The sequence below is a fragment of the Excalfactoria chinensis genome, chromosome 2 (assembly GCF_039878825.1).
Source record: "Excalfactoria chinensis isolate bCotChi1 chromosome 2, bCotChi1.hap2, whole genome shotgun sequence".
Classification (NCBI taxonomy): Eukaryota; Metazoa; Chordata; class Aves; order Galliformes; family Phasianidae; genus Excalfactoria; species Excalfactoria chinensis.
In genome coordinates, this window is record NC_092826.1 from 115,648,699 (window position 1) to 115,661,698 (window position 13,000).

Sequence of the window (13,000 nt, forward strand, 5' to 3'; positions counted from 1 at the left end):
ATTTGCTAATTGCAAGAAAGCAAAGTGCAAGCTAAGTCCGGAGCTCAGCACTGTTATCTTAAATCTTCCAAAATAATAGATGATTGCTTGAGAAACCATTCTGTTCAGTAGCAGAAAATCTTCATAGACTTTCTTGCCTTAAGGAAATTAATTGTTACCATTTCATTCATGCCCTAATATTATCTTACGCTCCTGAAAGGTGTGGAAATGCTTTAATTCATTATTTCCTACAAGTAAATGTATTTGATCCTCTTTAAGTCAGTGTGACTTATTAGTAATGCATGCTTACAGTCTGGAGTCCAAAGTAAGGACCAGAGTCCAAAGTCTGGAGTAACTTTTCTTTGTAGTTCACTTGACAGCAAGTCTATGCTTTCTTCTGATTGTGGTTCACATACAGAAAAGAGTACAGCAACTACCATATGCATTCTCTGCTTATGATTTCATATGACAAAGCTGTATATGGAAGTTATGTTGATGAATTTCACCTTCTTTTATTTGCCTAACAATGGTATGGAAAGATGTGACATCAGACACCCTGTATGAAGAGCAATGGGAAAAAAGGAGCTTGATGTACCATGCACTGAATTTTTACTCAACACCTACTATAACAAGTGTGGTATCTTACAGAAGATAGAGAAATTGTCTCACGTTGGAGGAGGCACCAGAACTGGGCATATCCTTTAGTTTATGATAGAGAATCACTTTATTAAAAGTGATGGTGGCAAAATAAACAAATAAAGGGGTTCCTCAAACTGCTGCTGTGATAAGAAATGGGCAAGCTGAAGATAATACTCAAAATGCAGCCACAGCAGCAAAGGATGCAAGCATCATGTGGTATGCTGTAGGCATTAAAAATCTTGCTCTGCAGGAACTTCAAGAAATAGTGAGTGAGTGAGCAAATAAGCATGTCTATAAAGTGAAAGATTTTGTTGCTTGGTAGTTTTGATCTCACAATGTTATATAAAAGTTTTGTGGAGTGGAGGAGGTAACTAGACTAGTTGCACAGTTTGCCCATGATATGTCCTGAAAGAGCTATTTCTCTTCTTTGATTTTTTTTTTTTTTCTATTTGTAGATAAAGAATATAATTCCAGTGTGTTGCCAAAATACAGATTTCTCCTTCTATCTTCCATATGCTGTCAATAATACCAACTCTTAAGTGTTGTCAATTTTGAGTAGAAATCTACCTTTATAATATTCAAAATAATGGGATTGGGGGAAGATGAGAGGAAGAAAAGAAAGGCAGAAACATACAACAGCTATAATTTTTCATGAACAATAAAATGTATATTCTGTTCTACCTTATTCATTAAGAATGATAGTAACTTGTTTTTCTGTGTCATCTTCCTTGAGCAGCTTGCAGTAAATCCACAGTGGCAGATGTTGTTTTTATAGTGGATACTTCAACAAGTGTTCCCCAGGAAGACTTTCAGAAAGTGAAGAACTTCCTCTCCTCCTTGATCTCAAGTCTTGAAATTGGCCTTGACACGATCCGAGTAGGACTGGCCCAATACAGTGATGAAGCTTACCAAGTATTCTTACTGAATCAGTATTTATTGAAAAATGATGTTTTGGATCAGATTGGGATTTTGCCATACAGAGGTGGAGAAACTCGCACAGGGGGAGCTCTGGATTTTGTCAGCACAACGTATTTCTCAGAATCTGCTGGTAGTAGAGCAAAGGGTTATGTCCCTCAGTTAGCCATTCTTATCACCAGTGGAGAATCCAGTGATGAAGTAGAACAACCTGCTAAGAAACTGAGATACAGAGGCATTTCCATTTATGTTGTTGGAATTGGTATCCAGAATACAACTGAGATTCAGCAAATAGCCAGCAAACCTTTCCATAAATATCTGTATAGCATTGGTAGTTATGATGACCTTCTAGATCTCTCCACAAGACTTCTGCAAAACTTCTGCATTGCAATTGAAAGCCAGTTACAAGGTAAGGATTATTCTTGTGCCATTTCAGTTGCCCATTCCATGTAATCGTGAAAATAGAATGTAGAATTGTGGTCTTAGTTTTGATGTTATTTTATACAACTGTTGCTGTTATGTAGCTCTAGTGAAAATAAAGATGCTAAATCTGAGTTAAGTCATAGTTCAGGATGATGTTTCTGTTTTTTTAAACATGTTTCAGTGCCTATATTGATGTCAGTGAGGTTAAACTATTAAAAACAAAGGTAAGTTTATGCTCAGTGCTCTCTGTAAGCAGAACCTTAATGGGCTGAGAAGAAAATCTGGATTGGATTCGTTGATTTAATGAAATGCATTCAATTACATCTCATTAGTGCTGGTACAGCCATTAATAGAAAATGATTTATGTCACTGAACAGTTTCACAGAATTATTATGCTTTTAGACACTTCCTTAGTGCTTCTAAAAGCCCAGCTCAGAGTGACCATTCTAGGAGTGATAAAAATGAAGAGAAACTATATTGTCCAATCTTTTCAATATATTTTCTGAATATCAGAATTCACAGAAAATGTATTTTCTCTGTTTTGTTAAAACTATCTGTCATTGTTGAACCACGAAGGAGGATGGGATATAAAAAATGCAGGCATGGTAGCAAAACTAATATCAAAACAAATAAAATGGAGTTTAAATCAGTAATAAATATTAAAAATACTAAATGTAAATTAGAAGTACATTATGTTGTTTTCCAGTTTTGTAGAGGTCAGTATGGGTAACTTTAGTTTAGTACTTTCCTTGATGAGAAAAAGTTAGGGATTAGATGCTAATGTTGGTACTTAGGCAACTGTCTCTAATCTCCTTTTCCATAATAAATTGTTACACTGAAAGACACATTTAGGCCCAGTTTCATTTTTTCTTGCATCTGATTTCCCCTCACAAAATATGCATCTCTTTCCATTAACTTTAAGCAAAGTTAAGTTAGAATAATTTTATGTTCTGGTGCTTCCTCTGGTACTTGAAAGGACTTTCTGCCTTTTGGAACAAGTCTTCATGGCATGTTACTAACGTAAGTTTATTCTTAAGTGTTCAGATGAGCCCAGTTCTTAAATGCAACCTAGATTATAGCAGGGATGTAGAAGACCTTGATAAGCAGAATATTACTGAAATTAAATGATAAAGCGTGCCATCTCACCCACAAAGTCATAAGTAGAAGGTGAAACTTTTTGTGTACAAATACTATCAGATACAGAAGATTCTCAAGATATTTTTAATATTGCTTTCATTAGAATTCTTTGTTTAACTTGCCAAAAGATTATATTACAGCTATCATGTAGCATTTTAAAATGGTATGCTGTAGACTTAAAGCTCATGTCGAAATTTAAAATCATGAACATCAATGACAAGGTTGCAATTCTTCATTAGGTTACATTTGAAACCAAGTCTGGATATGGGTGTCTCAGAAGCTCTTTTATGATGTTTTTTCCTCTCTGCAGCATTCACAAAACAATACGCTGATGTTATTTTCCTTATTGATAACACTGAGAACATGAAGCCTTCAACATCTGAGAGGGTAAAACACTTCATCTCCCAAGTAGTTAGACAGCTAGATATTGGGCTTAACAAGTATAGGATTGGCCTAGCCCAGTTTAGAGGCATAGGAAAGGTGGAGTTTTTACTGAACACGTACGAAAACAAAGAAGAGGTGCTTGACCACATTCAGCGCAGCATTGCATTCACTGGAGGCTCATTGCAGAATGAAAGTGCTATGGAGTTTTTGAAGAAAACCTTTTTAATGAATGGTGCTGGAAGTAGGCTCAGAGAAGGCACTCCACAGGTTGTTGTGATCTTCACATCTGTATCCAGAAACAGTATCATGGACGAAGCCTGGATATTAGAAGAGATAGGGGTAAAAGTTACCTCAGTTGACGTTGAATACTTTGACAAGATAGAAGCAACTGTGAGAGAACCCTCTAGCAAGGCTTATCAGATTTATGAAGTGGAGAGCATTGACCCTGTTCAACAAAACATTGTCAGTGACATAGAAACTTCACTTCAGACCCTTTACGACCTTGATTCAAGTGTGCCAGCAGGTATGTTGTATCAGAAAATCAAAACTGGCAGGCTCAGTAGCTAACTCACTGGTAATCCGGAGCAACTTCTCAGGTGTCTGGGAGGGAAAAACAGAGTGCAAATGGCTGATGGCTTCACCTTTACAGAGGTGTTCTATTGAAAAAAATATATATATTCACCACCTTTAGTCATGCAGTTGCAGTGTTTATGTGTGCATAATTTGTTATAAATCTGTATTAATTAAAGGGAACAGGGCAGTGATCTTGAGGGATTGGCTGCAGTGAAATTGCCTGTTCTGAATGAGGGGACATTTTTGCTTGGATTTTGTTTCTAGGAAATGACCATAGGGTATTTTGTATTTAATCATAGTCCAACAGTGTGACCTACAGTAATCTTATCTTCCTTTTATTTACTTTGCTTTTAGTGTGTTCCAGTGCAACAGTGGCAGATATTGTCTTTCTTGTGGATGAATCCAGCAAAATTGGATCAAAAAATTTCCAGCTGATTAGAGCTTTTCTGTTAAAAATTGTTAATGCCCTAGATATTGCTCCAAGCAATGTAAGAGTTGGGCTAGTCTTGTACAGTGATGAACCAAGACTAGAGTTCACTCTTGACACTTTCAAGGATAAACTGGAAATACTGAACTACCTGAAGAATTTACCATACCGAGGTGGGCAAGCATACACTGGAATAGCAATTGAATTCCTGAGGAATAAGGTTTTCACTCAAGAGGCAGGCAGCAGAAAAAAACAAGGAGTCCAACAGATTGCTGTGGTTATCACTGATGGACAATCCTTGGATGATTACACTGAACCAGCGTCAAAACTAAGACGTGAAAGTGTTACAGTCTATGCTGTGGGTATCCAGAATATCACAGAGGGTAGCAAACTTGATAAAATTGCAACGTATCCTCCAAGGAATCATGTTACCACCCTGAAGTTTTTTCTACAACTGTCAAATATCAAATGGAAAATAAAGAAACAGCTTTGTAATGAGATTGTGACAAAAACATTTGTGGTACCGTTACAGTCACAAAGTCTGAAGAAAGGTAAGAAGTATGCATAAAATTGTCATTTCCATGCTGCCAGCTTGTTGCTGATGTGTACAACATCTGCACTTAATGCAAGGGGAAATTAAAATTCAGAAATATTTTTGAAATGTTTATAAAGTTCTGGTGATGATGGACTCAAATATCCTCCAGCCAGGATCTGCCCTGCTTGGAACCCTCCCCTACACATTCCTGGTCTTTGGGGAAGTATGTGGCAGGAGGTTTTTGCTGCTTCCCCTTAAGCAAATTCCAAATCTACTTCAAGCTCAAGTGAATGTGATTCTTCTCAGGATTCTCCAGGTTAACTGTCTGTTATAATCTGCACAGCTTAATAATATCTACAAATAGACTGAGGCAATTCTCTGTTACTTGAATCCAGGTTATAAAAGAGCTCCAACTGTAAAAATAATTTGTAGGTGTACAATGATTCTGAATTCTGACACTGATGAAGTAAAATGTCATCTCTCACCTCCAGAAGTAGCTAGACCATGCTGTTACTACCAGTTCAGTCTCTCATAAAACAAACCCTGGTAATATTTTTATCTTCATACCTAGATTCTACCCAGTCTGTAACAAAAATTTTTCTCTTCATTCTGTTTCAAATTACCTTTAGTTCTAGCTGCACTTCTTCATTCTTTTGTCTTTGCAGGCTGCCACACTATTACTGTACCCCACTGTATTTGTCTTTTATTCTATTTTTCTTACTCTAGTAGCTGTTCCAGGCTTGTCTTCTGTCCCATCATGCTTACTGTCCTTTTGTTATTGAGTGCCAGTAATAGTCACTTTTGTTATTCTATTATATTGCTTTGACACATTTCATTGGTGCAGAGAAGTCTAGTAATCTCTTATTCAATTTATTCAATACTTAAGATTTTACAAGCTTTTAAACTGAAGGACTTTCCATGTAAAATTGCTAGTAGTGTTTAGTTTTTTTTATTTTTTATTTTTTATTTTTTTGAGATTGTGTTACAGTAAAGTGATATTTTTACACCTGGAAGTTTCAAAACTAATAAAACTCCTGTAACCTTTTTTCTTCATGTTAATTAGGTTGTGTGGACACAGAGGAAGCTGACATTTATTTCTTAATTGATGGCTCTGGCAGTATATATCCATCTGACTTCAAGGACATGAAAACATTCATGAATGAGGTTATCAGAATATTCCAACTTGGAGCTAACAATGTTCGCTTTGGTGTGGTTCAATATGCATCTGAGTCAAAGACAGAAATCATAATTGGCCAACACAACCAGATGATGAGGCTAATAGAAGCAATTGAGAATATTGATCAAATTGGTGGAGGTACCAGAACTGGAAATGCCTTAAGGTCTATGAAAAGTCTGTTCAAAATGGCTTATAGGGAAAATGTTTCACAGATTCTTATAGTGATTACAGACGGTAAATCTGAAGACGGGGTGAATCAGGCAGCAAGAGATCTGAGACAACAAGGAATTGTTATCTATGCCATTGGCATCAAGGATGCTGTTCAACAAGAGTTGGAGGAAATAACAGAGACAAAAAATAGAATGTTTTTTGTAAATGACTTTGATTCTCTGAAACATATTAAACGTGAAATTGTGCAAGAAGTCTGTTCAACAAATGGTAAGAGGATCTCTTAAGCCTAAACTATTCCAAGCAGCTAGTGTTAGAATGTGTTCATGCAGTTTGGGTTATTCTGAGAATGATATTTCTACACACCAGAAATAGAGATTTGTATGTGGGTGATCTCAGACTTTGCCATGTCAAGACTAGATAAAATTTCAAAATACAAGTTGTACCAGTCACCAAGCAAACTAAAATTAGGTTAAATACCAGAAGTCAAAATTAGTCAAGTAAAAAATGTCCAAGAGTAAAACCCTAAGTACTTGCATTTAGGCATGTCCTGACCCCATTTCATGAGAACAGACACAGTGCCCAGTGATAATTACCTGCAGTCTAACTTTGGGATACTTCTGAACAGTAGAATAGTATGAATGTTTCAGAATGCTGTCATTTATGAAGAGATAAATTCATGTTATTCAACATATGAGTCAGGGGGTGGTTTTCTTTTACTTGTTAGACATTAAGACTCCTGTTCACTGTCACCCATATACCTGCTGAGGACATCTGTCTTCCCACTCTGTCATTTGTAGCTTTTGGGGGAGTTTGACATAGCTGAGGTGTTAAAAGTGCAGGTGAGATCTGTGATTTTAGCCTATTCTGGTTTTGTTTTTTTTTTTCCCCTTTATTTCTTAGTCTGTAAAAATGTGAGAGCTGATGTTGTTTTCCTCGTGGACAGCTCGAACAGTATTCGTCCAGCTGAGTTTCAGAAGATAAAGGATTTCATGCAGTCATTTGTCACCAAGGTAGATATTGGGCTTGATAATGTTCGAATTGGCTTGATTCAATTCAGTTCTGAAATAAGAGAAGAGTTTCAGCTGGACAGATACAGCACTACAGCTGATGTGCAGAGAGCCATTCAAGAAATGCAGCAGATAAAATTGGGAACGCTGACTGGAAAAGCACTGACCTTTGCTGCCTCTTACTTTGATCGACCTAGAGGAGGACGTCCTGAATTGAAACAGTACTTGATAGTGATCACTGATGGAGAAGCACAAGATTCAGTAAAAAACCCAGCCAGAGCCATACGAGACAAAGGTATCAGTATATACGCTATTGACATGCTCCAGGCCAACAATTCACAACTCGTGGAGATTACTGGCACCCAAGACAAAGTGTTCTTTGAGAGTGAAATTAACTTCACAGAAAAGCAGATTCTCTTTGAAATTTGTAATCTACAGAAGTGTAAGTAGTGATGATAACCCCCTCTCTTTATTCTTTTTAGATACTTGTTTCTTTTTTTTTTTTCCTGTCAACACTTTATAAAGGAAGATTTTGCTTTCCATGTTTGTAGTGGAGTTTACATCTGTCCCCCCATATGATACACATTCTTTTTCAGGTTGTAATCTCATTCTTTTCTTCATAAGCAAGTAAATAAATATTTCCCCTTTTCTGTAAAATACTCTGCACTTTGTGGTTACAGCTGGAACATGGGAACAAAAATATCTATACAAAGTCTTGAAGGAGATTAAGGGGTGACGAAGAGAAACAGAATTATAACTTTATTTCTTTTTCTTCTCTTTCCACTGACAGTATGCAAGAGAGCAGAAGCTGCTGATATCATGTTTGTAGTGCATGGATCATCTGGTGTTACAGACCTGCAGTTCAAATACATGCTTCGGCTTGTAGAAGCAGTAGTTAACAACTCAGTAGTAGGGAAGGACAATGTTCAGTTTGGTGTTTTGGTCTATAGCTCCAATCCAGAAGTGCAGTTCTCACTGAATTCATATGCTTCCAAGTCTCAGATTAGAGAAGCAGTATTCAGCTTGAAGCCTCTGTCAGGCCAGCCCTTCACAGCAAGAGCTTTGATCTTTGCCAGGCAGAGATTTGGTGTGAACTATGGTGGACGTGCATCATCTCTTGCTGTCGCTAGGATCCTTGTTCTCATTACTGATGAACCAACAGCGCCATCAGATAGAGACAACCTTCCCATGGCCATAAGAACTTTGAAGGAAGATAGAATCGTCTTAATTGCTGTTGGAGTGAGCAAAGCAAGCAGAGAAGAACTTGAAGAGATTACTGAAGATCAAGAAAGATTATTCTTTGCACAAAGCTATGATGCACTAGAAAACATACATGAAAACCTTACTCAGACAGTGTGTGAGAAATCTAAGCCAGGTAAAAATGAGTTTTGAGCAAATCCCCTATGTTTCTTTCTACAAATGCAGAATGTCCAAGGCAAAGATCAGTGTTAAATATTTTCTTTGGATGTAATAAGAGGATGAGTGGAAAAGTCTGGAAAGAGTTCTATGCTTAAATACAGCACACGTGAAGATGCAGTCTCAAAAGTTACCACCTACAATGGTCTTCCATCAGCTGTTTTCAAGGGGTTGCTTACACTGATGGAGGCATATGTCTTTTAACTCCTAGCAAACATTTTTCATTCACATGTTAGAACTTCAGACTTAGGCAGCTCTGCCCCACTATACAAAGCCCATCCTGAAGAAAAGTACTGAATTTTAAGGATATAAAGTTTCACGTGTGTTAGAACAAGTATATCACCATACTACAATGTACTTAGGTAATTCAAATACCACCATATATGTCACTCTGTTAAGAGCATGAAGAGCATAACAAATGTATACAAAACTTTTGTTAAAAATCCAGTGAACCTGCTTACTTAGTGTAGACATGGCCCTTGCTGACAAATGTGGCTGATTCCACCTGCCCTGCACACAGTGGCTCATCACTTCCTAGTACACCTCTTCTCAAAGTATGCTTTGTGCTTAGAGAAGAGCCCAGTGTGTTAGGAGATCCCATTTATCAAAACACCTATGACACCTGTAGAAAGACTTCACTTAATGGTTCATTTTGTATTGAAAGATGGCTTCTTGACCACACTTTTTTCTTGCTTCACAACATACAGAGTCAGATTCTCACTTCCAAACAATTAGATCCAGTGAAGTGCACCTCTCACACCCTGTATAGAAACTGCCCATAAATATGTGAAAGAACTCTACTTAGGGAATGAAAATGGCAGGCAAGAATTTTCTCCGGGCAGAATTTGTCTTTCTCCACAGCAGTTGTGTAGTTCAAGAGTTTTCTTCTCACAGTGGCCTTTCAGGTACAAAGAGGATGAGTGTTCTGAGTGTGGCAGTTATTCTGACTTCACTTCATTGGTTGGTAAAATCTGACCTTCCTCAGCTTCCAGGCTGATTTTGTTTACAAGTTCTCTGTTCTTATTACTCCCCTTAGACAGTCCGTTAGCTGATACATAAAGAACTATGATTTTTTCTGCAAGTTAATGCTAGGAAAGAATGAATTTTATCTATGCAAGGAAGGTTTCAAGATTGATATTGGATATATGACAGGTAGTTTATGTCCTTGTGCAGCCTCTTTGTGAACAGCTTTTCTGACTAATGGCTTACACTGAAGAGAATAAGGAAGAAGTTAAATAATGTGAACATTGTTCCTCACTAATTGTTTTGTTGTTGACGTGTTGTGTCCTGTCCTTGCTTTCTCCCTAAGTTTGCAGCAGTCATGTGGCAGACCTGATATTCTTGATAGATGGATCAGAAAGCATATCAGAAAATAGTTTTTCCATCATGAAGACCTTCATGAAGGATGTTACAATTTTGTTATTTCTAGGGAAAAAGTACATCTTGGGGTAGTGCAGTACAGTCAAGAACCCCAGAAGGAATTTTATCTTAATGAGTTCTATAGTGACACAATTATAAAGGAACAGATAAACAGAATCGAGCAGCTGAAATCTTCTACATTCACTGGCAAAGGACTGAGGTTTGCCCAGAGTCTTTTTGAACCTGCCAATGGAGGGCGCAAGAACCAAGGAGTTTCACAGAACCTTGTTGTGATTACGGATGGCCACTCTGCTGACAGAGTGGATGATGCAGCCATGGCTTTGAGAAGCAACGGGATACATGTATTTGCAGTTGGTGTAGGGATTGTAAACTCTTTTGAGCTGCTTCGAATAGCTGGTGATGCAAGGAGAGTGTTCACAGTAGAGAACTTTGATGCACTGAAAACAATCAAGAGCGCTATTATCAATGAGATCTGTGAACCTGAAGACCCAGCTAACCAGGGTAAGCATCATAAATCTATTGTTGGGTATGTAATGGAGAATATCCACATAGCTACATACAGTCCCTAGCAAAAGTACCCAAGCATAGTGGGAAAGCAGTGCAACTGTTTTACCAAATAGCTCTGCATAGGTTACTCAGTTTTGTTACTTTCTAAACTTACACCTTTCTTCAGACAAAAATCATTATGCTTTTAGCCATGGTAAACGATTTCTGAGGTGAGACAGTGCTTCACATCTATCATTCACATTCATCATTCCTCAGTATCTGAAAGGAGACAGAGAAGATGTGCCTGTGATTTCCTAATCACAAGAGAGAAAACAGATAATTCAGTGATATTTGAATAAGGGCCTTAAAAAAACTTAGGCCATCTACAGCCAAATATGACCATCCTGTTCCAATGGAACTGTCAGTAGCAACTGTTGACAAAAGTTACTAGTTCATGTAGCACCAGTGAAACTGGTAGACTATTAGGTTTTCTGAAAATTTAAAATACCGTCTCACCAATTCAACCATTCACTTCTGGTTTTAAATCTACCATTTAAAGCATCTGTGTCCTGACTTCAGCTGGGACAGAGTTGTTTTTCTTCATAGCGTATGGTATAATGCTGTGTTTTGGTTTTAGTAGAAAAACAGTGTTGATAACACACCAATGTTTCTAGTTGAAACTAGAGCTGGGAGGGGACAAAATCAGGACAGCTGATTGGGAACTAGCTGGGCATTGGTCAGTGTGTGGTTAGATGCCTGTGCATCACATACTATATATATGCATGTATATAGTGATAACTATTGTCCTTCCTTCCTTCCTTCCTTCCTTCCTTCCTTCCTTCCTTCCTTCCTTCCTTCCTTCCTTCCTTCCTTCCTTCCTTCCTTCCTTCCTTCCTTCCTTCCTTCCTTCCTTCCTTCCTTCCTTCCTTCCTTCCTTCCTTCCTTCCTTCCTTCCTTCCTTCCTTCCTTCCTTCCTTCCTTCCTTCCTTCCTTCCTTCCTTCCTTCCTTCCTTCCTTCCTTCCTTCCTTCCTTCCTTCCTTCCTTCCTTCCTTCCTTCCTTCCTTCCTTCCTTCCTTCCTTCCTTCCTTCCTTCCTTCCTTCCTTCCTTCCTTCCTTCCTTCCTTCCTTCCTTCCTTCCTTCCTTCCTTCCTTCCTTCCTTCCTTCCTTCCTTCCTTCCTTCCTTCCTTCCTTCCTTCCTTCCTTCCTTCCTTCCTTCCTTCCTTCCTTCCTTCCTTCCTTCCTTCCTTCCTTCCTTCCTTTTAATTATCCTTTACTCTATCTTAGTTTTTATCTCAATTCATGAGTTGCATTTTTGTTTGTTTTTGTTTGTTTGTTTGTTTGTTTTTTGTTTTTCTGATTCTCTTCCCCATTCCACTAGGAAGGGGAGGAGTGAGCAAATGGCTGTATACTGCTTAGTTACCTGTCAGGTTAAACCACAATAATGTGATGAAAGACAAATATCATAAATAGTGTATGCTTACAGTTTCTCTTTTTTCTAATTTTTTCACAGATTGCAATATAGACCTTGCTATAGCAATTGATAGTTCAAGACACATGCAGTCAGCATCTCCACTGCTTCTGAAACAGAAACTGCAAACATTCCTCCCCAAGCTTTTATTCCAGATGAAATCTCTTCCAAGTATCAGCTGTAATGCTGGCTCTCCAGTCAGCATTAGGTTCAAATTCCAAGTACTGTCACGGACCAAACAATTCCTCTTCAACTCTGATTTCGAGGACTATAATGAAGAGATCATACAGAAGTTCTTAGATGTGCAAACAGTGCTGGATACTTACCTGAATGTAGACTTCTTACAGGCAGTTCAGGAGAAGTTTTTTAGTGCAGCCTCTGCTAAAGTGAAGGTAACTTAATGGTGTGAATATACACACTTGAAAAATTACATGGTTTAATGTTTAGTGCTGTCTCTGATGCTGATTATTCCATGGAAACAAAGGGTAGCTCGAGAATTCTTGAATCAGGAATTGGTGAGCTTGAAGGCTTGACTTAATCTCTTCTGAAATGAAAGGACTCATTCTATTTAAGTGAAGGAAGGATCTCAGCGAAGTGTGTTCAGGATCATTGCTTTTATTTTTAATAAGATGCTGACTCAGTGGAGCACTGAGCGTGTCCTGTAGTGGCTGTTTGAACATTTCTACTTGCTAAGGTCTCCTTGCAGGAAGTCATGGCAGAATTGGTCTTCAGGCTAGCATACTATATGGCAGATAAAATAGCAATGGTAAGAACTGATAGGCAAGACAGATCTCTCAGATAGAAATGTTTTCAGGAAAGAAAGGGTTTTGTATTTTTGCTCTTTTTCTATCACATACGTTCCAGGTCTACACAGTGTAGTG

The 13,000-nt window shown here is 38.0% G+C and overlaps 1 protein-coding gene across 1 annotated transcript in view; it reads left to right on the top strand.

The window, feature by feature from the left end:
* The window catches only part of COL6A6 (collagen type VI alpha 6 chain), a 42,343-nt gene that overhangs the window by 2,354 nt on the left and 26,989 nt on the right, over positions 1 to 13,000 (top strand). Inside the window, 9 exon segments of the mRNA XM_072328123.1 lie at positions 1,352 to 1,942; positions 3,404 to 4,000; positions 4,405 to 5,028; positions 6,076 to 6,627; positions 7,261 to 7,809; positions 8,158 to 8,742; positions 10,093 to 10,191; positions 10,194 to 10,664; positions 12,162 to 12,511. Of these exon segments, the coding sequence (XP_072184224.1) occupies positions 1,352 to 1,942; positions 3,404 to 4,000; positions 4,405 to 5,028; positions 6,076 to 6,627; positions 7,261 to 7,809; positions 8,158 to 8,742; positions 10,093 to 10,191; positions 10,194 to 10,664; positions 12,162 to 12,511 (4,418 nt within the window).